Source organism: Centruroides vittatus, unplaced genomic scaffold, assembly GCF_030686945.1.
Source record: "Centruroides vittatus isolate TY-2023 unplaced genomic scaffold, ASM3068694v2 contig_644, whole genome shotgun sequence".
NCBI lineage: Eukaryota > Metazoa > Arthropoda > Arachnida > Scorpiones > Buthidae > Centruroides > Centruroides vittatus.
The window spans coordinates 409,411-436,442 of record NW_027122398.1 but is presented as its reverse complement, the minus strand read 5'-3'; the positions used below and the strand labels follow the sequence as shown (position 1 = coordinate 436,442).

The window sequence follows — 27,032 nt, the reverse complement described above, 5'->3', positions numbered from 1 at the left end:
AAGCATGTGCAGTTTCTATAACAAATATTTTATTAAATACAAAAAACAAAAGCTTTATTTTTATATTTATTTTTATCCAAAATTATCCTTTAAAATTTTCTTAAAATATATTATATTAAAGCTCGGTCGTTTCTTTAAAAAAATTGCAAATTATTTATTTTTTTATTGCTGTAAAAATTGGTTAATTCTACACTGGAAATATATATAAATTTAATTATAATTAATTTCAAATTTAAATTAATTTATTTCTGAATTTAATTGTAATCTATTTCATATTTAAATAAATCTCTTTCAAACTATTTTAATTGTAATCAATTTCAAATTTAAATTAATCGTTATTCAGAATTTTAATTGTTATCGATTTCAAAATTAAATTAGTCATTTTCTGGATTTTAATTTTAATTAATTTCATGTTTAGAATTAAATTGATACTGATTATAATTAAAGTTAATCGCGCCATATTTTAATTAATAAGAAAAGAGAAATTTACATTTTTTTTAAATTAAAATTTATTTTAAATTGAATATATTTAACGAAAACAATGAAAAATCGAGAAAAAAAATTTCTGTTAAATTAAATTTAAATTTTATTTTAATAAAATTGTTCTAAAATAATCGAATAAAAGAATGAAAAAGTAAATATGGTAAAGTGGCCCGAAAATTAGTTAACCGATATATACTTTTAAGAATGATTCAAGTAGCTTACAGTCAAATTTCTTAGCGAGGGCCGCTGACTATAACAGAAAAATGACCTTACACGGAGGTGTCCGTGATTTAAAGGTTTGAGCTAGCCTGTATAGAAGATAATATAAATTTATTTTAAATTATATAAATTATATATACAGTATTTTATTAGGATGTAGATCTCAGGTCTAGATTAAAGAAACGAAGAAGTTAAGGAGACGAGAAAGAGGAGAGAAGGTCTCACTAAGCATGAATGAGAAAGTATGAAAAATAAAATTTTATGTCCGTTGTTTTAAGGTTATTAATTTAAATATAAAATTGATTACAATTAACATTCTGAGAGTAATTTAAAGGCTATTTTGTACTAAACGTTAATAAACGTTCTGCTGTTTAGAGGTAGCTGTTATTAGAAGTTTGATGGTATATTTCAGTTTACTAACTTTTGGGCCATCCTATATAAAAGATAATATAAATTTAAGTTTTTTTAAATATATTAATAGGGAGTAGAGAGTTAAGGTTGAACAAACGGAGTGAGGGGATGAGAAGGGAAAGAGAAGCCCCAGTAGAGTACTAAGCAGAAAGAGTGAATGAGAAGGTATGAAGAATGAATTATTTTATATAAAACTTATATTAAATTTAATTTTTTCATTTAAAAATATATAAATGTTTAATATTTTATCATTTTCCCAGTGGTATTTTCATTCTGGTTTATAAGATTAAGTAGGTATGTTTTTACAGATAAAGCATTTTAAAATTTACGATAAGAAGAAAAATTCACGTGCATTATTTTATCACCAGATAACAATGTATATGTCACGTTTAAACTCCAAATTACAAAAAGTCGTCACTGTTGCCAGTTGTTCAATTAACAATCTACAACGACGAATAATCTTTTATTTTCTATTAATAACAAAGCAATTATCTATAATAGAGTATACAATTACTAATGTCTGGTTATTAATTTTAAACATATTAATGTTTTAAATGCGTTAAAATCATTTAAACTTAATTTTAAAGATGTTTAAAATATAAAACTACGATTTATTCTATTGTCGTTAATGATTTAATTATAATTAAGAGATTAATGATAATATTGATATAGAATTAAGATAGATACAGTCAAGCCTTTAAACAAAGACCATATTAAAACGTAAAAAATGGCCATTTATCGGAACTTTCCGTTGTTTCGAAGTTATTTTGTATAAATTTTTAATAAAAGTTCTTGAAAAATAGCCACTTTTTATTTAAAAACTTTATGGAAAATGGTCTGTTTGAAGGGTGTTTCGAATGCAGTTTTTATATAAATTTCCTAAAGAGTGGCCACTGTTTACAGGTTATTTTATACGCATTTTCGTTTAGAAAAAATATCTGGAAAATTGGCCGCAATTTGGAGGTCGTTTTCTATATATTTTTACTTTTAAAAAATGTTCCTAAAAATGTGACCGCTGTGTACAGGTGGCCGGTATTTAAAGTGGCCGTTGTTGGAGGTGTCCGGATGTATTTATATGTTTATTTAATAATGAAAAAAATTGTATAAAATTAAAAATATAAGCAGCTTAAATATAATTAAGTAGCGCGAAAAATATAGAATTAAATTCTATTACGCAATTAAAGTTAATTATAATTAAGTTTAAAATTAACTCTAGAAAAATTTTAAAAAAATTATTCATTTCATGTGTTAAAATGTTTAAAATTTATTAAATTACTAAAAAATTGTATTTAATAAAAAATACTTTATCATTACATTATGAAGTAGCTTCTGTTCTCATTTATAACTCGTTTACAATGAAACCTGTGAACAACGGACACTGAAGAAGACAAAAAACGACCGTTGTTCGGAAGTTTCCCGCTGTTTAGAGGTTTTATTTATTCATTTTTCTCGTAAAATATGGATGGTGTTTAGAGTTGGCCGTTGTTAGGAGGTTTCCGTTATTGGAGGTTAGGCTGTATATATTTATTTTAGAGTTTCTTACTTAAAAATTCTATTTTTGACACTAAACTTAAGCACATTTTCAATTATAGATTGTTCCTATCAATTTATATATAGAAAGAGTTGGCCCAAAGTCAGTTAACAATTGTAAAAAAATGAATAATTGTTTTCTTCAGATGTTTATTTACATTTTTTATGCTTTTACATTTTTGTATAAGTGAAAACAAAACACATTGCTGTAAACTTAATTTCAGTTATAAATTTGCATTTACAAGAACACAGAAAACAAAAGGCAATGCGATAAATTAAATAAATCGGGTGGCCCAAATAATTTTTGGGCCACCCGATTTATTTAATTTATATGCTATATATTTAGTTTCTTATGCGGAATTGTATACGAATTTAACGAATTTGTTTGGTTTTTTAAATATTATACTTATTCTAAAATATAACTGTCAGTTAAGTTAATTTAGTGGTGTAACAATGGAGGGCTCCTTACCTCTGTAAATAATAAATAAAGAATTCAATTAAGTACAGGAAAAAGATTTAAATGCGACAAACCAACAAACACGTGTATAATCGTCGAGAGAGGGTGGGGGGCTTCGGGCGTGGAGACAAATTTAGTGCCTTTAGTGGTTCCTACCCCTATAAATTAATGTTACTTCGCTAACAAAAATGAAATTCTTTAAGCCTGTTTCTTAATTAAGAAAGAAATATTTTACGAATTTCATTTGTTCGAAAACACAATGACAAAGGGGGCCCTTCATACCTCCAGCCCCATACAAGCTATTGTCTGCCCTATACATCTAAGCGTCACAGCAGAACGGCTACTCCATAGTGTTACAGAGGTGAACATAAATTTGCACGTATTAATTAGGACCCCATAATATAGATAATGTATAAATATCATATATATACCAACGAGACAATAATCTGTATTTATTACATTTTAATTAAATATTTAAACATGTTTATATTTTAATTATCGCTCGCAAATGTTTATTTTGTTATTTATTGAATTCTGTTATATATTTAAATATAACAGCAATAAATTATACACAACAATATTATGAACACTATAATTTTAATGGCATTTAATACAAGCTGGAAGTTAATTAACCCATTTACAGCATATCGATGCGATATATACATATATAAATGAGTTAATTAATAACAGTATTTAGCGTAGAACATAATTAAAGTTTCGAAAGAAAAATTCATTTTAATTAACACATAAGGTAGTTAATAATATAATATAATAAATATATAAAAATTAATGACGTTAACAATAATCACGCATCCTTCTTTTCTTTCTCTTTTTTCTTATCCGGAGAGCTGTCCATTCTTCCGCATAACGGAGGTGCAAGTGCTGTTAATTAATATAAGAATTAATTAATTAACTTAATTAAAAGTTAAGTTAGTATACGATTTAATTAGTAATTAAGTTAGTAGTTAAATATTCTTACTGAAAAGGAGCGTGATGAAGATGCAAAATAATATTAATGAGGCATCCATTATGCTTAAAGTCTACGCTCTGTACTCTCGGTTTTGCGCTGTTTAGTTGGAATTTTTACGTAATTTCGAAGGAAATATAGATGTAGAGGGTATAAATGACTCGCCTACTTCGATTTTTTTCTCAAATTTCGGACGGGCGGGTATTTATATAGGCGAGTTATCAGCAGGATTACTTATGTCAACTTTGTCGCAGTTACATAGTTGATACAAATGATACAAAGGCTGATAATTTTCTAAACTTTGATAAAAATATTGGTCACGTGTTTACTTCTTTATACTGTCGTTTATTATCTCGATGTTTTCTTTATTTATTATCTTCGCCTAAAATAACTTTTTCTTCTTAATGTGTTTTAAGATCCATCGTAAATATAAACGATTTAAAAAGTAAATAAATGATATGATAAGAGAAAAATGAGTAGAAATTTAATTTATTTGTTTATAGAAAATATTTTTCTACAATTCTTTACAATCTTACATCCAATGTTTTAAATTTAACACCTAAAATCACATTTTTCAGACATTAAAATAGAACAATCCTTCAACATTTTGTTGAAGGATTGTTCTATTTTAATGTCTGGTTTTTTTCCTGGTGTTAACATATTAATAAGTAAAAGTATGGAAATTTATGTAATTTTAGTGTGGTTTTATGAACGTTTAACAAATTATAGTCTAGATTTAAAATTTATTACGATATTAGCAATTACTTTAACGTTTTAATTGTAGTTAACAATTGGTTTTAAACGTTTTAATCGGAATCAACATATGCTTTTAAATGTTTTGATTGAAATTATCGATTGAGTTTAAACGGTTTAATTGTAATTTACAATTATTTTCAAAACATTTTAATGGTAATTAAATATCTTCTTAGTCTTTTACATATGATGCGTTGAATCTTGAAAAGCTTCCATCTGAATTGATTATATCAAATTAGTTATGTAAAAATTATATAAATTGTAAATAATTACAAATTAATTAGCACAATACTTCTAATTCTTTTTCAAGCTTCGATTGATTGTAACCATATAACCATCTCGCTGCTGGAGTTAATAATTCTTTTTCAACAGTTTTGTTTGGTCCTGTTGAGAAATAAATTCAATTTAGTATTAAATCTAATACTTTTATAGCGTAATATAACTATTTAAAGGTAAATTACCGGTAATTAAGCTGACAAAGTAGCCTATAATTACAGTTAAAAGCGTAGAGAAAACTGAAAACCACCAGAACGATATTTTGTATAATGAAAATATATCTCTGAAAAATTCGAAAATATTTAATATTTTATTGATTTAGTTAATTAAAAATAAATATTTTTAACTAAAAATCGTAAGTAGTTTAAAGATAATTTGAAAGTTTCAGCGATAAACAATGATAAGTTTATCAGCTGTGCTTAAAAACAGCAAAACAATCTAGTGTCCCGATTGATACTATAAACAGAAAAGCACGTGTAATCTTAATTCCACCTCCCAGAAAATGCTGAATTAAAATCTAAAAAACATACAGAATAATTACATATAAGGGAACATTTTACTTATTTCATTTGTTCGTAAACAAATCTGCATAAGGGGCCCTCTTTACCTCAGGCCTTATACGAGGTCCTCTACAACATCTGAGCGTTTATTCTTCATCACAGGACAGGGCTAGGGGTGAATGTCTGTTTGCACGTTTTAATTTATTACGTTTTTTAAAAGTTTAACAATGAAACTTTCATCAAAATTCACGTCTGTTAAGAAGTAAATTTGCACCTCACCTCTCGTCCACGTGTGTAAAATTACGACTTATTGTCATATTGATAGCTTGAGTTAGGTTATCACATTCCATAATTGTCTGTGGCAGTTTTGTAGTTTTATATTGCGCTAAGTTATTCCCTATTCCTATCCATAAAAACAGTACGCTCGATATAACGATACCAGTAACGGCACCCTGTAACGTAAAATAGAAGTTAAATGGTTGAAATTTAGCTTATAAATTACTGAATTTAGAGTTATACCTTCTCGTTTGGTCTAACGAAGAGCATTCCTAACGTAAACACTCCAAAGATTGGTCCTCCAAGTACACTAAGAACTGTAATTGAAACTTGCATCAGAACGTCGAGTTGCTCTACCAAGTATGAGAGCAATATGCAAGAAAGTCCATATACTATCACTAAAAATAGCAAAATAGTTAAGCAAGGTAATATTTTTCTCAATATGTTAGAGATTTTCATAATGAAAATGTAATTTACCTAAGACTTTCATTATGTAAGAGGCCTTAGATTCGGTTAAACGCCCGCTGCAACAGTATGGTTTAATAAAATCTTCTAGAGTTACAGCAGATAACGAGTTAACACCGGATGATATTGTGCTAATTGATGCACTAAATATGCCAGAAACACATAATCCCGGCAAACCTGGAAATTTACCTAAAGATTGCATAACATAATATGGAAGTAACTGAAAAAAAATAATTTATATATATTATAATAATATATCAGATAAGTTTTTTATATATACTTTATATATAGGTTGGGTGGAAAGTAACTAGGCTTACAGGAATTTACTATAAATTTTTTAAAATAAAGCAATCATGATGACATTTATGAGCATGTGTACTGTACATCAATGAATGGAACTTTACAATTTGTGCATCGATGACGGAGACAATGGCCGAAAGAGTACAGTAGCGTAAAAGATGGCCGATTGCTTCTCTATTCAGAAGAGAGCTCAGATTGATGCACACTATGACGTGTGAAATCAGTGGTTGCTATGCAGAAATGGTGAAGTAATGTCATGCTGCAGTCCTTCCGGAATCAATTAAGAATTGTCATTCGAAACTAAAATGGTCACAGGTTTGAATACAGAAACGCAGACAATTGGACGTCCATTCACATCACGATTTCTGGTCGTTTGAGGAAATTGGTGGATGGCACCAGTTCCTAAATTAAATTTTTAGGTACGGAGCTAATGTTAAACAAAAAGTTTACATTGCATTTGCTTTAAAGTAATAGAAATTATAGCGATTTCTTAATGCCTAGTTACTTTTCACCCATCTTACTTTCATATATTTCGTACTTTACCTGATCTGAAGCTGTAATGCCAGTTTCTTTAGGCCTCAAAATTGGATCACATTGCCCCATGTTGGCGTAAATTACTAATCCACATAGAGAAAGTCCGATTATAAATAACACCAAAACTGGCTGCATTGCGTAAATAGATCTGTATAAATAAAAAAATAACGATCAAAAATTATAATATCGTAGGAAATTCATTTTCTTAATGGAAAATTAAATATTCCATTATACAACTCTGAACATATGATTATTTTGCAGATTAACGTATATAAAAATTTACTATATCGATACAGTCAAACCTTTAAACAACGGACAATGACGGGAATGTCAAAAATGGCGGTTGTTTGGAGGTCATTTTGTATGCAATGCAACGCGTGGAGTGAAAGAGAGGAAAAGCACGAAGAAAAGAGGATTAACAAAAGAAGATATGGAAAACAGAAATTCAAATACAGGATTCAATCGGTGTACAGTGTTAGCTTCACTGCAATACAATAAGGTTGTGCTGAAAAGACAGTTTTAAGGCACGTCATTTTGATAAATAAATATACTTACAGCCTGGATTTTTTGAGATTTCCAAGTGTCATCATCCTCTGTACTTGTGTTTGATTTATAGAATTAACGGCTAAATGGAAGAAAAATCCTCCAAACATTAATGACCAGAATCCATATCTATTCGTTACATCAAAGTCGAAACTGTTAAAAAAAACTCGAGTTAATAATGTAATATAGATATTTTTATGGTAGACAATGGTATAATAATGACTTTGGCACTGTTATTCTTCCTCCTTTTTCTGAAATTCTCCACATTTCACCGAATCCTCCAACATCCATACATCCTTTCACAAGTATAGCCATGACAGTGGTATACATTAAAATCACTTGAAAGACGTCTGTCCATACTACAGCTTTGATACCACCCTGAAATGATAAAATTACAATGAATTGAAATTTAATATAAGTAACGATGCTTAATAAAACGAAGAGCTTACCAGAGTGCAGTAAAATGTGCAGACAATTCCAACAGATAATACGGATGCCCATAGTGAAATGCCTGTTACTATGCTTAAAGTTAGTGCCGGAGCATAGAGAACAACGGCACAGTAGAGTAACTAAAATTTAAAAAAAGTTTTAATTATATATGTGTTTTACTATTTGTTTACTTGTAATAAGGCATTAAATAAACTTATTGTCCAAGACCAATCTATTAAACATAGGTAGATTTTGGGGCATTTTGTATATGAAAGCAAATGGTGTTTTGCATTCACATACACGTGTTTGCATACAGAAAATGTAGCAGCGTGAGTAATCTTTGTCTTCTAGAAGAAGGATAACACAAAGTGATGTGCATTAAAATTGCACTATCTTTCTTCTTGAAGCCAAATGTACCGAACATTGCTAGTTGATCGTGGGTTCACGCCTCATCAACAGGCTAGGTTTAACGAATTTTCCGTGATTTCTAGCACCTGAATAGGGATAAGTTTCTAAAGTATAAGTTATTAAAATTTAAACTATATTTTCTCTATTTAAACTCATAATAAATACAAGAAAAACTCTCACCGTTTGCAACATGAAAATAATTGTAGTCGTCCATCTAGCAAATTTTCCGAATCTTCTATTAATATACTATAAATTTTAATTCTGTAATTAATAATTATTATTTACTACTTAAAAATTTCAAAATATTTTAACTTACTTCATTAACTGTAATGAGTTTTAATTCGTAAAAAACGATATGATAGATATAAATTACAATGGGTGTTGCAATGAAGCAAACAATGCAATTAATCGTTAGATGAAATCCATATAAATAAGTCTCTGACGATATACCAAGCATACCAGTGGCTGAAAAATAACTAGTCATCATAGAAAAAGCTACTGGGATGACTCCCATGTCTCTACTTCCAAGAAAGAATTCGTTAGTTGTCCTCTGTTTGCCTCCTGTAAATCGAAAATATACCCCAATCATTGCTGATAGGAAGAGCATTAAACTGAAGACAATGTAATCCACAACACCAAATATCACTCTCTCCATTTTCGCTTCAACAATGAATTTTTCTTAAATAATCCTTTGCAAAGTTGCCTTCTTCCTAATAACAGTAATTAATTTAAAAAATGAAATTTCACGGTTTAATATTTTCACCATAAAACATAATTTCTTTGTTAAACTTTTAAAAGAGTGAGATTAATTTTAGAAATAATTTAAACATTGTTTTATACTGAAAAGTAAGTACCAAAGTATACAAAACTGCAGTAGCGTAACCAGAGAGGTGCCTAGAGAGCTCAGGCCCTCTTACATACGTAAGTAAATAAATTAAGCAAAATGAAATAGGTACAGGGAAAAGATTTGAATATAAAAAATACACTTATACAGGTGTAAGAGTTTACTCTTCATTCACAGAGCTAGTGGCTACATTCACACTGTTACAGGGGTAAATATAAGTTTGCACCCTCGTAATTTGATTTTAGTTACTCTACTACAATTATGATGTTTTCTGTACAAAACATTGATTCTAATTAATCTTTTTTACTACTTTCGTCAATCATGATTTCTTTTCTAACTCGTCTTTTCACGTGATGTACCCTCTTTTCAAAATGTTCTAACTGGCGTTGCTAAACGTTGCTTGTAGCCATTTCGTAATTCATACCCTACAGCTAAACGTTGCTTGTAGCTCAGTGACTCAAAGAGACAGACTTAGTTTGTTAAATCATTGAACAAGTATAACTTAAAAACATAGTACGCTAATTATTTTATACAGAGATGAAAGCATATGAATATAATAAATTCACTCACTCACACACACACACACACACACACACACACACACACACACACACAGATACATACATACATACATACATACATACATACATACACTCCCCCACTCTCTCTCTTAAATGGTTCAATTCAATACCTAATTACAAATATTTGTTGTTCAAGCCTCTTGAATAAAATGTAAATGTAAAGTAAATCACCTAGATAGGGCATTTTCCATAGAAAATTTGACAAGGGGGGGTCCCTCTTAGGGGGATTGTCCATGTGTTGCTTTGTCTTATTCCAGGAAACTACTTATTAATAACATAAAAATGCAAACATCTTTCTAAAATGATCTCCACCGATTTTCCATGAATTAAATATTGAACACATAATTAATACTAAGTATGAAAGAATAAAATTTACTTATTTTACTCGTAAATTTACATTTCGTAATTCATACCCTACAATTAAGTTTATACAGCATTATTGATTTAACATTGTTCTGTACGGATTTTCATTAAGTATGCAATGATAAGTCTAGGAACGAAGATATTTGCTGTTATAGAATAATATAAATCTCCCGCTGAGAATAATAATAATAATAATAATAATAAACTTTTCCTGTTATTTACAGTAAAAGATAAAAGTGAAATAAATTCTAGAATTACCGTAACACGTTTGCTAAGGTCATCAGTTTATCAGATTGTTTCTTACACTAACGATGAATGAAATTCAGCATTAACTCAATCCAATAATAATGTGATATACAGCATTTAACCTTTCTTTAAATCTTTATTATAAATTTAAAACTTTATTTAAAAAAGAAATATAATTTTTTACATCCTTATTATAAGCCATTATATTAATTTATCTATTGGTCATTACTAATAGTTACAAAAACTGTTACTGTTTCAACTTTGTATAATAATGTAATGTGAAATTCGTTCCATAAGACGTCTAATCCTGTATAATTCGAACAGATTACTGTACAAAGTCTAGGATCATGTAGTATTGTACTGAACAATGGTTCAATATCGATAAACATGTGCTTTCATGAGGGTTTCTAAAAGTGGGAGACCTAGAAGAAAGCTTAAATTTCCTGTCTGAAATTGCTACTGTATAGGACGATCTATGAGACATATGCCCCTATTGAGTCATTTTCTATGAAAAACTGAACTTATTTAGATGTTCTGCAAGTAAACAAAATCTCGAGAAACTCTAAACGTAAGTTCAGTTTAGTCATTTCTAGACATTTCTATAAAAATTATAAAAACTCGACTCGAAATAATTTACAGAAAAACTTTCAGAGCAATAAGTCTTTTGGGGTCATCCATTAATTACATCTGCTACAGTTCATAGACCCCTAACATTGAAGAAATGACTAAAAAACTTTCTGCGAGTATATAGTTTATTCACATGACTAGTAAGTAGGCTTATAATAGCAAACTTGCGTGCCACTAATGCTAATAAAAAAGTCCATGTAGACAATGGATCTACCCCCTCCTCATCGAGTACAATGGTGTACTTTTTGCCCTCTTACTTTTAAACTGTAAACGTAATTAATTGACGGCTCCTACAAGTTAGGCGTGTAATTATTTGTCATATCATGAATAATATGCGGCTGTTTCAAAGAAGGAAACCCGAAAATCAGTTAACCGAGTTATTTCATTGCAAGCGACTGAAATAATTAGCTGAGTTTTGGGTAATCCTCCACTTAATAATCATCGATTAATATATTAAACCTCTAAAACACAGTATTCCTTCACAGAGTATAAATTAATACATTCAAATTATTTATGTTACAATTCGAATTTATATACTGTACTTTAAATATATAAACATATAATAATAGTAAATTTAATGAAAGTTTTAACATTTTAAACACTAGGAATAAACTTTTCCTCACCTGTCCTTGAAGCAAATTTTCAATTTCTGTTGGAAAATAATTCAATTTTACAATTTAAAAATGTTTAAATTAAATGAAGCAGTACTTTAATATTCAGTTTATAAATTAAAAGAAGTATAAGAATCTAGACTAACTCTTTAACCCTTTCAATCACTACTTGTTGAAGATAACGTATGGATATCGTGACTACAAATTTCATGTACATTATGACGTATTACTTTCCTTCTTGGTTTTCTAGAAACTCGTCTCTTTTAAACATTTATTTATTATATATTAATACTGTATAATATTGACAATTCTTTCATTTACTTCACTTTTATATTTATGTTTTATTTCTACTACAATTGTTTCACAGCACAATATTTCAATAAAAACAATGAAAACGAAAAGTCACATTTGTATATATATATATTCATATTCGATTTATAATTTAAAATGTTTTTAATTAGTTTCATGTATACTATAATGCACAGGACTCAGGACGATGTACAAGACATTAATTTACATCTCTACGAAGTGTTAGAACATTGTCGAACTTTTCTCTTAATTTCTAAGCTCAGGTGAATAAAAATAAATTGAATTTGAATTCGAAATTTTGAACTTTTAAACACAAATATTTATTTCCAATTAATAAAGTGATGATGTCCATGAATCTTTCTGTATAAATGATGGTAATCAAAGGTCAGTTTATATCTACTGCAAGGTTATCTTCAGGCTGTGTACGTTAAAAGTCTATGGTCATATTATTTATAATACGTTTAAGTACATTTTAACAACTTAATTTAATAATTTTGTGATGAAATTTCTACCTCTAATATTAATTTAATATCCCAAAATAAATAAATAATTCAATTTGATAAGTTCAATATATCATTTTTACTTTCCTGCCTGTTATATACAACAGAGGAAAAGTAGGGTGATAGGTCAAACACAAATGACCTTTCCCCAAAGAATTTTTGGACGTGGGCACTTCAAACATCGAGAAATGACAAAAAATTCGGGGAAGTTTTCTGTGTGTGGATGTTGGTATGCGTGTGTTTATTTCTGTTTGTGGGGGACACGTTTTTGTTTCCCCAATTTAAAAAATAACTCCTGGTCGAAAATTTCCGAAATTTTGTAGGGAAGTTAATGTATAAGAGAGATTGATGATATTGATATTTGGTGGTTAAACGTTAAGGGGGTCGGGAGATAGAGTGAATTTTATATGTCATATCTTGAATGGGTCGGATTTCAATATTTTAACCGTTATTAGCATTTACAAATTTTTTTATTATAAAACTCATCCTTACTCCAGCAATTAAGCTTCTATACAATAATATAAAAAGTTTTAAAATAAAATAACATAATAGTTGGTGCCACACGCAGTTTTAAGATCCATTATATACTGCCTTTGATCGATATCACACTTTGAAGAACATAAAATACAAGAATTTAAGCACTTAAAGTATGTGCATGTCGAACTCCTCCATTGTCTTTAGATTGGTTTGGCACATCCAATCTTCCAGAAATCTCCATAATAATCCTCACAGATTCGGATCTAGAAAAGTTTCAAATTACTAAACGAGGTTGAAATTGAAAGTAAACACAATGTATGACTCCACATTTTCAGCAGTGTTGTAAACTTGGTAAAGATCAGTCAAAGAATTTAGGAGTTTAGCAAACAGACAGACGTATTGACGAATTCTACTTTGTATATATTTATAGATATTTTTACGGGCATTTCGAATTTGTTCTTGAAATATTCTATAACATATTACTGTTGTAGGGATACGAAAGAATCTAACACAATGTTTTAACGTTTAAATTTATTTTAAAATATACACAAAATAAATGTTTCCATATAACACACACACATGATTAAAATAACAATCATATACATTATAACGTCTCATTTTGCGCACTTCATGTAAATTTTTATAATTTGACATACAGAATTTTCCATCATTGATATAATATAATAAATATTTTACTTAATTAATTAACATTATATATATATATATATATACATTATAATGTTAATAAATATGTTTATCCGACGAGCTTATGTATTTAGATTTAGATTTAGATGAGTTTATATATTTTAAAATACATCACATATAGCCCATAGTACACATGATAATTAATGTAGCACCTTAATATTCCACATGATTTTGATAATAATATATATTTTTATTATATTATTAACAAGGAAATGGTTTAATTTCTTATTGAAATCACAGAAAAAATTTTAAATACATGTTTCGTGTGTTATATTTATGATGAATCTTCGATTTTCATGAAATATGTCTCTAGAAAATATATAAAAATCAACTTTATTAGAAAGAAATGTTAATAAATACTTTATTATTATTAAACACATCTCACAATAAATATTAGTAATATAGGTAAGACAAAAAACTTACATACATAAGTCGAAAACCTATGATACAAGAATATGATAGTAGATACTAAGGCTTATACAGATTATATTTTCCTCATTCCTTTGAATTTACTTATGGAGTACACAAAAGCCATGGTATGCCATGACTTTTTTGTGCACCACAGAAAATACTTAGCTCCAAAATATGGACCTTCTGAAGTTTTTTATTGGTATATACATGTAAATTCAGAAATAGAATTGTTATCTATTAGTAGATGAATTGAAGAAAGAAAGCAATCCAATACTTGGGCATTCTGTCAGAAGGGCTGCCTCTCGAGAAGACTTCATATGAGAGACTGCCCCTATGTTCTAACACCTAACTTGAGGTTTTTTCTTGTGGTTAGACACATGAAGAAACCTGGAAAACTCCAAGTGGAAAACCAGCTGGTGAGGTGAGAACCCATTCAGTGGATTTATCCACTTTGGCAACTAGCTGGAACACTAAGTTTATCCACTTTGGTATATGGTGGATCATGAATAGATGGAATACATCTGTGAATTTTGTTAAATGGCGATGAATGAAATCACTATTCATCACCATTTAACGAAATATATAAACAGGTGTATTCCATCTATTTATAATCCACCATAATAAAATGTACCATAGAGATTGGTGTATTTCTCTACCATCTCTTGTAAGGTGCATTTTGCACCTTACGAGAGATTACACAATGAAGCCAATGAAACAGGTTTTGGGCAGGTTTTAACTGTATTTATATAAACTGGATCTTTCATTACTAGTATTTATAGTATTCTTGCTCTTAATTTATTAATTATACAGATAATTATGCCAGTGTTTTTACATTGTAAGCAATTGTATTGATATATATGTTCGTGTAAGTACTCATAATTTATACTTACATCAACAGTGTTTCAACACGACGTCCTTTTTATTGAATCCTGACGATTCTTCAGATATTGAATTTCTCCAACAGTTGATACATGAGTCGACATGGACATTCTTTTCATTGTAAAATTATTCCAACTTCTCCCTTGTGAATCTTGACGAAGTTTGTACCTCTGATACGATCTTTTCAGAAGATATAGGACCTGATAGCGTATAAAATATAGTAGATAATGAAATTTTTCTATGTTTCGGTAAATTATAATGTATAAATTATAATTTCTAACGTGTGTATGTATATATTATTACAAGATTAAGCTTACTTCTCCATTGACGTAACAGAATATCACAGCAACTATCATCCCCTGTTTAAAGATAATTGATTAATGCTCATATTTTAAATATATATAATTAATTCTGTGTTAAACGGGTTATGTTATACAGTAGAATTTTATGTTAATACCTGTAAACCATCCATTGCATGGCTAAAATAAGTGTATGCTTCTAAAATCTCGCATCTTCCAGACTGTGGACGATATATCACAAGAGTAAAATGGACACCAAATAATGGAACTAAAATCAATGTCGCCCTAACTGCTTTCCTGTATAAAATACAATAATTTTATTATGTTCCTTACACATAATTTATAAAATATAATTACTTACTTACCTATATTGACTGGGTTCATTAGCGTGGGTTGCTCGAAGCTTTGTAACTAAAACTCTAATTATATTGCAGAGGAATGCTAGATTTAACTAAAGTAATATATACATAATTTAAAAATTAATTTATAGATCAATTAATTATTAAGATAAAAATGTACTAAACATACGAGAAGACTCAATAAGTTAGGAGTGTTCATTATCCATTCGTAAGTTTCTTCTGGAATTGCCCAGCACCTGAAAAAATGATAAACTTCGCATGTTATTTTAGTAAAAAAGTAAATTTTACAGTGTATTTGTGTGTATAGGATGGTCTAAAACCCCTCGGGTAACCAACTTTTCTTGCAAGAAAGACAACAATTTATTGACAAGTCTGTTAAAGCGTCGTTAAGTTTAGCATGTGGTTAACAGACTAATCTGTCTAATTATATCAATGTTAAGCTGTAATTTGTGCAGTAAACTCACCTTACATCCGAGTAGATTTTTCTCAACAGGACATATATACAAATTGGTATTACAGGAAAAGCTGAATATAGGAGTAAATAATTAAATGTTTTACCTCATTCTACAAATGACCTAGAGCCACATAAAGCAAAATTCTACATACCCCACCCGATTAAATAAAACATAATGATGTCTTTCTGTTCGGCAAATGCTGCAGAAATTAATTTATGCAAATAGAATCCTTCACAGAACATCCACATGTAATTTGTCATGCGAAAATATTTTGTAAGTACGAACAATATCTTGCATCCTATCTGAAAATTATGCATATAATTATTACAAAATTCATAAAAATTGGTGAAATAACGAATGCGCTCACCCCATTAGCTTCCAAAATTGTATTTTCTTGGCTATTACTTTCGATTTCATTCAAAATGACAATGGATTTAAATAATATAACGAAAATACCATTCAGAAGTAGTGAAGCGAACAGGTGTTTATGCATTGTTATTCGATGCACTTGCAACTGTCTATGCAATTAAATGTATATTTATTATTAAATTAAGCAAATTAATTAATAAAAACACATATTTATATATATATTATCTTACTTATAGACTATGAATATTAACAATGCAGGAATCAGGAAGACAATTGAAATACCATAAGTTGCAATATGGAAGTACAGCAATCTCCTTACTTCCTGAAGAGAAAATAATTAATTTTATAAAATAGAAGCCTGTAAGTGATAGAATTTATGTACTTTCACCTACATCAACACGTCCACAGTTTCCATAATTAGTCCACTCGTTATTGTATTCATCATTAACATACCAAGTGCCATTTGGCCAACATTCCTTTATTGCATAACCTATACAACATTACGTAACATTGTCAATTTTATACATTAGGGATGCAAAATTTGAAATTTTTAACTGAATTTTACGTAAACAAGCCGGTTGTTCGCTTTTAAAATATACGTGTCCAGCACACGGGGCAATAGCAAATGTTCCAGATTGGGTATCAGGCCAACACTGCCAACCGTCCCACGTCCTTGGGCAATATAATCCTGTAATGATTAGGGGTGATGTAACAGATGAAATACTCGATTTTACTTTAAAACTTACCTTCGGAGGGTTGAGGATTGTTTGCCATTTCTTCGCAACAATCCAAAGCTGCTTGACAACACACTGCCCATTTTTCGAAGAATTCCTCAGAAATTAATGTCGATACAATTGGAGAACTTGTGTTACTTGGATCAGGTATGTAGGGTGTATTATCTTCAGGATCGTATAGGTATCCATCGCCTTTATACCTGAAATACAGAGTATTCATTCGAGAAACACTGGTTGTTTTTTACACTATATACTAGAAACACATAAATTAGACTTCTTACACGAATTTCAAGCTCAAATTAGGGAAGATCCAATCTGGTAAATAATCGTAGCATCTTGCACATGTATCGTGGCGATAGAATTCCCGATTCAGAGAAACTCCTCGCTCGGTACGACAGAATACATTACCGTGAACACTCGTATTTGCGTTCAGATTATCTAAATCCATTTCAATTGAATGTGATAAAACCTATAAAATATAACTTCCAATTGTTCATTTATTTCATAAAAATCATTGGTAGATAGGTAAATAGTTAAATTTTATTTGGAAAACACGAGTAAGGTGATAGATATGTTGAAACGAAGTATAAATTTTGGTCATAAGAAATAATGGAAAGTTTTCAACCCTGTTTATGAAATGTTCTTAGGAATGAGGTAAACTAATAAAACATTTCCTAAAGTCAAAAAATTGGCTAATTGTTGTACAAAATGATAACGAACGAAGGATCTACGTGAGAATTTAACACAAGTTAGTTGTATAAGTTTAATAGGTCAATGATAGAAGGTGTCACCAATGTCAGACTTGTTATTAGTGTAAACTTACATAATGTGCACTTTATATGTTAACACTTATAAGGAAAAGGTGTGCATTCACCGCAGCAGAGACATTAGAGATGCACATTTTTTCAGAACTGCACAATCGAGTAATGACTTCTTGCACTTGATGGACTCCTTCATTAGTAATTAACAATAAACTGAGGTGTTATGTATAATCAACACTGTACACAATGGAAATAAGTACACGGAAAGGTGAAAAAAATAGAAAAGAAAATTTATTTTAAAGTGGGTTACCTTCTGAAAAAAGAAGGCCATTAAAGCCTTTGTCAAGCATGTCTCACAGGTGGGTAGAGGTCAGTTATATAAGTTGTTGCTAGTAATGATGTGCTTGAAGTCGTTGCAAAATTTAAAACTGTCGAAATTTACTTCGACAGTCGAATTTATCACATATAATTCTTAGGCATTTCCTAATGCGTTTATTATTTAGTAAAATGCTAAGTAATTGTTGTTTAATAAATACTCGACGTGATTAGTCAAATTTAATAATGAGAAATTGAGTATAATTAATTGTCGATAAGCTCTTAAAAAGACAATTTTGTATTAAATAATTATGACTATAGGATTATAGAGTTGTTACATCACTGAATATAAAGATGTTACATTAGTTACTATAGGAATGTTACAGTAGCGTCTATATAGAATTATTACAATAGTGACTATAGAGATGTTACATTAGTGACTATAAGGATGTTTTTACATTAATGACTAGAAATATTATAATAGTGACTACAGCGATGTTACATTATTTACTTTAGAAATGTTACATCAGTGACTACAGGAAGTAAGTGTTCTGTCGTGTGGTGCAGGTACACTTGAATATAAGTCATAAATTGAATTTAGGACAATGTTTTTTATTTAAAAAATTAATGAAAACAATAAAATATTTGACATTTTCTCACCAAAAATAACCTGTAAAAATATTAGGACTAGAATAAAACTTTTGCATAACACACTTTAACGTATAGCCCAAAGTTTATGGGTGAAGCTGTTCCTTTATACGTATTAGTTTGTAACTGCAATTTGAAATATAACCCACATTCGCTTATAAATCTTCGTTTAAACCTAGCTCGCCCGTGGAAAATCCATACGAAAATAACATAAAATAAGGAACGCAGTCGAAGACAGCAATTTACTTTTGACATTCACTGCTTGTATAATACTTCATTACGTGTGTTCAAGGCTCGTCCTACGTTACGTTACGTTACGTCTGGTTAATCAAAGAAGACATTATGTGTAACGCCTTAAATAACGCCTTCTTTGACTGGTTAGAAGTAACTTAAAGTAAGAAAAGTGTCTGAACTCAGATGCATAAGCAAACCAATGATATCGCTCGTTACAAATGAAATGTTGGCTGTTAATTATATTATATTATATTATATTTACGAAGAAGTAATTGTATTAGCAATAAAAACAACAATAAATTACCTCATTTCTTTTACCTGAATGACAATAGCAAAACAAACAATTGATATATAACGATGTCCCATGTGTAAACCAACAAAAGATATTTATTTTTCACAATACATCAAATCCTATTCTTCACTAATCTCTCCTCTCTCCAACTGAAGATGCTTGGAAGAATTAGGATAAATTGGTGATTCCTGAAAAATAATACACACAAAATAAGCATATATACTCTAAAATTAGGCTTATAATTAATTAAATAATTGGATTTATTAACGAACCGACCTACAGGACGTATTGTAAAAAAGAATAAACATATGTAAATCAATGAACTTTTATCGTTGAAAGTATGATTAATTTCATGACAATTATCATCGTGTTTAATTAAATTTCATTTACAAAATGCTTAGTTACACAAAGATGATAATTCATCATCATCATCATCACGTAATAAATGAATAGGTGTTTATGAATAGGAAATGAATTGTTAATTGTTAAATATGTTTACTACATAAATATTAGAAGAAAATTAAAAGAAGAGTGTCTTGCTAAATAAAAATGCTAAATCCATGAAAGTAATTAACTTAATTAATTATTATTAACTACAGCTGTTAAGTTAATTGTTTATTAGTTTTGAGTTACTTGATAATAAGCGTTTTTATTTCTTAATATTTTGCTTAATTAGTCGATTAATCTTTATTATTTACTAATCTTAACTCCTATTTATCCTTTTTAATTTGGTGATAAAACAAGTATTGTTTTAAAAATATCCCGACAGATGGCGGTACGTGGAAATTAATTTAAGTGAAAGTATTGTATTTGTTTTTTGTGACGTAATTTAAAATTCTAACTCACGTCACAACGAAAAGTTTCCTGATTAATTAATGTATATTCAGTAAATATAATCAAGTGTGTGAATGGGGACACTCCATTATATTGATGATGCATTTTTACAACGTAAGAAAGACTAAACTGAACTTATTACTTTAAAGATTTTATCAGGAAGAGTTTCCCTTTTGTCGCACGTAATTCATCAAAGAAATAATTCCCGGTATGTACGAATGTTCGAATTTTAGTCATGATGATAATAAATCTATTGTTAAAGATGATGGGAAGGAAGATGAAAAGCGCGCTTAGTAATTGTTTTTGGATAGGAAGAGGACAGAGGAAGTGGGTTAAAGTTCGAGTGAAGAGGGTGAATCTCATGTCCGTATCATAAGACAAATCGTGGAAAAGGGAAAGGCCAGTATGCTTATTGGAAAGTCGGACTAGGAATAGAAACAAAAGTAGTGTTAAGAGAAGAGAGTAGGGAGGAGAAATAAGTAATTACATTATTTATAAGAAGAATAGAAAGCGAGAACGAGAGAGGAGTAGTCACATCTTTATGAAAAGAGTAGAGAGAGAAAATGAGGTCGCATCATCGTAAGAAAGACAGAAGGAGAGAGAAAAGAGAAAGTAGTCACAGCTTCATTAAAAGAGTTTAGAAAGGTCACATCTTCACGAGAAGAGTATAAACTGAAGATAAAAAGATGTGAAAAGAGTAGAGAGAGAGAAAACAAACTAGTCACATCTTTATTAAACAATAAAGTAAAGAAACACAGAGAGAAAAGTCACATCCTCATCAGAAGAGTTGAGAGTGAGTTATTATTGAATTTTACTAAATAAATTTTCGTATATTTCTATTAGACTTAAAGAAATTTGGAGAGAAAAAAGAAGAGGAAGCGAGAAGATGCTTCGAATGTTGAGCAAGAAATTGAAAGGACAAAATGAATAATAGTAATGAAAGTGGAAACAAATTTACAAGGCTGATGATGATGATGTTATATTATTACACAAAAACGTAAGAAACAAATAAATTATAAAACCTCAACAATTCTATAAATGATTTTAATATTAATAAATAAAATACATTTAAAAAATACATCAGTAGAAGGATAGTGCTTGTTATTTTATAAATTGCATTATTAAAATATCTTATATAATAAAATTTTCCTGTTTTAAACAAAAAGACAACCTTTATAATGATAACTTATGAATTATTTCCACATTAGGAACTCGTTTTTCCACATATTTCTGGATAAAAATGTAAGAATTATTAAGTAATTTAACTTATTTACATGTATATGGAGAAGAAAAGTAGATTCTTCTTCCTTGTGAGAAGATAAAATTTATAAAGAATTTTTATCTTCAAAGTATTGATCAACATCTACGAAGCTATACTACAAAATTAATTAATTTATATGCCGTAACGATAAATTGAAATTGCTCCACATCATCAGCAGAAACAACATAATTAATCTGTAAGCTGCTACATAAACATCATTTAGTTTATTTTAAAAGAAATTTTTATTTATGTCCATTTATTTTCGTGTAAATGTATGACATTTAAGTATGTAAACATTCATTTTAACTCTCTATAAATTGAGTAGGAAGGTAAATGCGTGGGTTTCTATTTAAACTTTATTCATTTGTAATAGGAACTAGTAAAAATAAATATAAATTTTATCATTTTTTCCCTGCATTTTCTATATTTAAAAAAAATTCCACGTTTCGTAACTTAAAATTCTTAAATTTAAAATAGCTGACTCTAGAAAAACGATAGATACTTTTCTGTAGGCTCAACCCAGAGTCCCATGTTGCATCTAGTTATATATTATGGGGCTATGCTTATACATACCTATTTAGCTTTATTCCCTTTGCGTCTTTCTTGAGGAACATGTAGTAAGGAAATTAAAATGGAGGGCATTCCAGAAACTATTGTCATTCAGGTTTCTAGGAAATTTACTTTACCACCAGACTTACCATTAGAGTTTGTCTCAAGGTCCATTTTGCCATTAAGGTGGTAAGGTAAAATTATTAACCTATTAAGGGTGGTAAGGTTCATTTATTAACCATTAAGGATCGTATTAAGTCAGCTAATACGTCACATAATCATCTAACTTATACTGTTCTACACCGAATGGACTACATCGAGAGCTTAGTTTCAAGAGTGCTCTTTCATAACTGCTTGTCTATTTGGGCTGCAATTTAAAAAGAATTGTATACTTATAAATTCCCACTGTCTCGTCCCTTCAACCGTCTTTTCTTAATCGCAAAAACAACGTTAAAGAGCTAAAAGAGGCGACCAGATATGGAAATCTTGTTGACAGGAGGCCCCGATTAACTATATACGAACTTCTGATACAAATCGGAAATTACGTTATCTCAATTCAAAACGTTTCTCCTGAAAGGTGTTAGATAGATGACCGGAACGACTCTATTGTTAAAGAAAGAGTATGGTGTACAAGGGCAAGCCACTAATTTGAAGTGAAAAGCATATATTTTAAATTAAACAAATAAAAAAATACGATTAAAAATTGCAGACCTGTATTGTGACGAGGTCACAATAAATAATTTCAAGTTACATTCTTTAGATAACCTCTGATTCTCCCATAATTTACAAGCAAGATTTACACTATACCTCTACCATTTGTAAGATATTTCACGTGTAGATTAGTTAGACTTCTTTGTCATCAAATAAAATTTCTTGTATCTACACCCCCATCATCATGAAAGCACTTTTCTAATGACAGGGATTCATACGCGAAGAATAATAAAAAGTATGCTGTATACAGCCTACCTCTCAACAAAGGAGATCACAATTCAAAGTTTCTATTTTGGAGCTGACTATAGAAGTATCAACAAATATAAGAGATGTTAACACAACATTAGCGAACTTTACAGTTAATGAAGAGTTTTACACCTAATTAGAACAGTGTCAAAATAATATGCACACTTTCTAAGCTAATCGGTTTAATCTTAGCAGGAACTGTTAAGATTCTAATTAGATACAAAAGAGCTTCCATTAGAGGTGGCCGTTGTTCGGAGGTCAGACTGGACTATACTAATTAAATAATTTATTTCAAATTGTTTTAATGGAGACATCACAAAACAGCATATATGAGTGTGTTGGAAAAGTATAAGGAAGTTTTTTCACTTCTTTTTGTAAGAGGGGATTTCCAATTATTTCAACTATTCAACACTTTTGTGTAAGAGGGGTTCCCATCTATTCAAAACTAAATTTCCTTCGCTGATATGTTTATGTACCGATACAAAATAGAATTATAAATAAAATGCAACTTGTCTAAGTGGCCTTTAAAAATTTATTTAGCAACCAGAATAGGATCTGTTGAGGGACGCTCAACAACGATAAATTGAGGCAAACTTATTAATTACTGATTTAAATGAAAGCAAACTTAATTTTTTTATAAAACAATCATTAAAAATTCAAATAAAATTAGCCTATACAGGAATGTGTGAGAAAATACCAAAACTATTATGCAGGAAAGCCAACTTTACTTGGTGAGAAAGAACAAATTACTCGATAATGAAGATTATGTATTATAAATATTAACTCTGAAATTTATATTTAATATAATTATATATTGTTATATATGAAAATTTAAATTTACTATTAATTTTTGATTTGTAGTAAAGGCAGCATCAACAATTCATAAATCCAAAAATGAGAATCGATACCTATCTCTTCGTTAAATTAATATTGTAATTATAATTATAACAAATTAATAATCTTATTATCTAGAGTAATAATAACTATATACATTTTATAAATATTTTATATTTAATGTATATGTATGCACTGTAATTTATGTGGCAACAGTGGTGGAGTGGAAATGTAATAAGAAAATTAAAATGTAGGGTATTCCTACAGGTATCTAGATAATTTACCCTACACCAGACTTACCATTAAGGTTCGTTTCATGGACAATATTGCCATTAAGGGTGGTAAGGTTTAATTATTAACGTACTAAGAGCGGTAAGATCCATTTGTTAGCCATTAAGGGAGGTAAGATCTAATTATAAACCACAAAACAGTTGTGGTAGGTTTGAGCCTGAACAATAGTCTGTAAACACTGGTGATAGTGAATTTGAGCCTGGACAGGCTGGCCACGTTTAGTTTTTTTGAGTTTCCTTCACGTGTCTACACCTAACAATACCTATTTTCCATAGAAAGTCATCTGAGAGTCATCCCCCGTCGGCGATCTGCCAAGGAGATATTTTCGGGTAAAGAATCAACGATTTAAAGCTTTTATAAAGTCATCTTCACTGTATTAAATTTTTAAATGACCAAATTTTAAATAAAAGTTTAATATTTAAAATTTAATGTAGGTTTGTTATATAATGATAATTGCGATTAACTTATTTAATATCTTAAGTAACTTATATATATATATATATATATATATATATATATATATATATATATATAAAACAAAGTTAAATATGAATTTATTTCTAAAGAATATTGGAAAAAATGTTTTCCCCCTTTGTTTTTTAATTCAAACTTAGTCAATAAGTTTTAGAAGAGATTCACGTCCTTGATGGATGACCTCCTGCTGTTCTTACTTCTGGTATATTGGTGTCAATGTTGTGACGAAATTCCGCTTCCTGTCAAAGGAAACTAAAGGATATGAAATAAGTATTTTTTCTGTATGTTTATGTTACTACAATATCAACCGACGAACAAAACAACTGCATTTTTATCCCTTTAACGAGCTATTTTAAGTTTATTTTTTATTTCCTATTTTTTCTCTGAGCTTATTGATTTATTGGGAAAATCTGAAACAAGATTACTTTACACTCGATTTATCGCGTGCCAGAAATTTAAAACAATTTTAGGTCAGTTTAAACGGTACAAAACCGCAACATCACTTAATTCTATTTACATTTATATTAAGTGAAACATCTCCCTTCCAACTTTGATCTAATTATAATACTAAGAACTTATTATAAATTAATTAAGATTAACTGTAAGCGACAGTTCGAGGTCGCTGCGGGCATGGGCAGATATAGATTTTCCAGGACCCTTTTTTATTAATTTTATATAACAAATTCCTCGTATCATACTATATTTGATGTTATGTAAGGTCCTAGTAACTATTCGATTTCAAAAATTGGACAAAACTCGAGTTTTAGTGTATACCTGGCCAGAAAAAGCGTGAGGTCCTACAAGATAAAATTTTCTATAGGGTGCTGCAAAACCTTACTGTCTGTCAGTGTAGTATCCCTACTGCACTGACTGGGTTTTGCAGTAGGGAAACAGTAGGGACATTGCAGTAGGGATAGTGGGATCATACTTTTTTCGAAAACTACACGATTGAGTCTGATTACTTGCACATGATGGAAGACAACCTGCGACTACAAATCCGGTGTGACAGGTTGCTTCCATATTTTTGGAGCCCCTGTGTATGTATAAATAACACGAGTACTACACTACGCTCATATCTTTACTTGTTTATTAATTAATTAGCATCACACGTTTAGGTTTAAACAATGGTTTCACTCATAAAAATTCGTTCTTCGAAGGTTTTTTTTAGATCTAAACTTGTTTAAAATTACTACTAGAGACTTTTAAAGTGAAAATTTTATCTTCTCTTTAGCGAATTTTTCATAATTTGGAGTAAATAATACATTTTCTGACGCAGAAAAAAGTAGCAGAAAATATTCCTTACCTTAGTTTCTATGAGACTAAACCACTCATCTCGCTTGATGCTACTGATACCTTTCTCCAAACGTCTATACAATATCTTTACTGTCTTCACTCAATAGGAATGTGGCTCCATCTAGAAGTGGTATTTAAAAATCTTTAAATAAATTACTTGTAGAAAGTTAACTCCCCTCATGCACACGAAACTGTACTTTATTAGAATTTAATAATACGGTTGCAAATTTATGCTTTATGTTAAAAATATTTGCAATCAATACCTCGAGGGTGTCATTCTCATATGGTGTCAATTATGATAATAGACATTTCCATGAAATGTCACTCACCCTGTTTCTTGTGACTCCACATACAAAATTAGGCGGCGATTCACACGCATTGCAAGATGTCAGCGGTCACTATGATTACACATGGAAAAAACCAGGTTTTTTTATAAGTAAAAATGAGTCAAAGCTATATCTGATAATACAGCGTTGACTCAGCGTACTTAAATGCTGTATTATCAAATAAACTCCTTTCAAATTGAAACAAATGGCTCGAAATATATTTATCTTAAGAGAAAACAGATTTTCTTTCGTTACAAATTACTATTTATTACACTCAAACCTCGATATAGCGTCAGCAGGCAATAAATCACGTGCTACACCTACACATAAGCAGAGAGTTACATGAAATATAAGACCGACAAAATGACGTATGTAAGGTGTAATATCAACTGATATATTTAATATTAATACTGTATTTAAAAATAATTTTTTGTAAAAATTATAATTGTTAATAAAACTATCCTTTGTAAGAAACGATATTGAACTTTAAATTATTTCACTTTAAATAGAGAAGATGTTTAAGAGATGAAGGTGTTGCTATTGTTATAAATGTAGTGGATCTTCAACTTGTATCCTGTATGGCTATTCAAAGAGAAAACAAATACCTCTAGTGGATCACAGAGGCTACGCTTATCTTTAATGG

General features: G+C 29.5%; 2 protein-coding genes across 3 annotated transcripts; both read right to left on the bottom strand.

Moving 5' to 3' along the window:
- Nucleotides 1-4,936: 4,936 nt before the first annotated feature.
- LOC136979821 (putative sodium-dependent multivitamin transporter) lies at nucleotides 4,937-9,254 on the bottom strand. Its single transcript, XM_067275849.1, has 12 exons — nucleotides 8,868-9,254; nucleotides 8,732-8,797; nucleotides 8,164-8,283; nucleotides 7,938-8,092; nucleotides 7,727-7,867; nucleotides 7,181-7,319; nucleotides 6,350-6,557; nucleotides 6,116-6,270; nucleotides 5,876-6,048; nucleotides 5,282-5,379; nucleotides 5,113-5,204; nucleotides 4,937-5,036 (listed from the first exon to the last, which is right to left on the bottom strand). Exons 1-12 carry the CDS (start codon nucleotides 9,204-9,206, stop codon nucleotides 5,001-5,003), a joined length of 1,722 nt encoding a protein of 573 aa, XP_067131950.1. The 5' UTR covers nucleotides 9,207-9,254; the 3' UTR covers nucleotides 4,937-5,000.
- Nucleotides 9,255-13,896: 4,642 nt separating this feature from the next.
- On the bottom strand, nucleotides 13,897-26,124 carry LOC136979816 (calcitonin gene-related peptide type 1 receptor-like). 2 transcript variants are annotated; one of them, XM_067275841.1, is made up of 16 exons: nucleotides 26,074-26,124; nucleotides 19,597-19,758; nucleotides 17,602-17,789; nucleotides 17,333-17,520; nucleotides 17,152-17,274; nucleotides 16,979-17,076; nucleotides 16,817-16,908; nucleotides 16,585-16,735; nucleotides 16,369-16,519; nucleotides 16,227-16,287; nucleotides 15,932-15,998; nucleotides 15,769-15,854; nucleotides 15,562-15,700; nucleotides 15,422-15,463; nucleotides 15,116-15,304; nucleotides 13,897-14,123 (listed from the first exon to the last, which is right to left on the bottom strand). In XM_067275841.1, the coding sequence occupies exons 2-15, from the start codon at nucleotides 19,642-19,644 to the stop codon at nucleotides 15,128-15,130; spliced, it is 1,611 nt and encodes a 536-aa protein (XP_067131942.1). In that variant the 5' UTR covers nucleotides 19,645-19,758; nucleotides 26,074-26,124; the 3' UTR covers nucleotides 13,897-14,123; nucleotides 15,116-15,127. The 2 variants fall into 2 exon arrangements, with proteins under 2 accessions (XP_067131942.1, XP_067131943.1); XM_067275842.1 differs by lacking the exon at nucleotides 26,074-26,124 and having other exon boundaries at nucleotides 13,898-14,123; nucleotides 19,583-19,752.
- Between the last annotated feature and the right edge of the window lie 908 nt (nucleotides 26,125-27,032).

What these genes read in the sequence shown, in the direction of transcription:
- LOC136979821 (XM_067275849.1), bottom strand. Translation starts at nt 9,206, where the DNA reads ATGGAGAGAGTGATATTTGGTGTTGTGGATTACATTGTCTTCAGTTTA. An exon ending in AACTCATTACAGTTAATGAA is followed by an intron (nt 8,798 to 8,867) that starts GTAAGTTAAAAT and finishes TAAAATTTATAG; the next exon opens with TATATTAATAGAAGATTCGG. An exon ending in TCGTTAGACCAAACGAGAAG is followed by an intron (nt 6,049 to 6,115) that starts GTATAACTCTAA and finishes TTTACGTTACAG; the next exon opens with GGTGCCGTTACTGGTATCGT.
- LOC136979816 (XM_067275841.1), bottom strand. Translation starts at nt 19,644, where the DNA reads ATGGGACATCGTTATATATCAATTGTTTGTTTTGCTATTGTCATTCAG. An exon ending in AATTTGAGCTTGAAATTCGT is followed by an intron (nt 17,521 to 17,601) that starts GTAAGAAGTCTA and finishes TCTGTATTTCAG; the next exon opens with GTATAAAGGCGATGGATACC. An exon ending in TCTGTTACGTCAATGGAGAA is followed by an intron (nt 15,305 to 15,421) that starts GTAAGCTTAATC and finishes ATACGCTATCAG; the next exon opens with GTCCTATATCTTCTGAAAAG.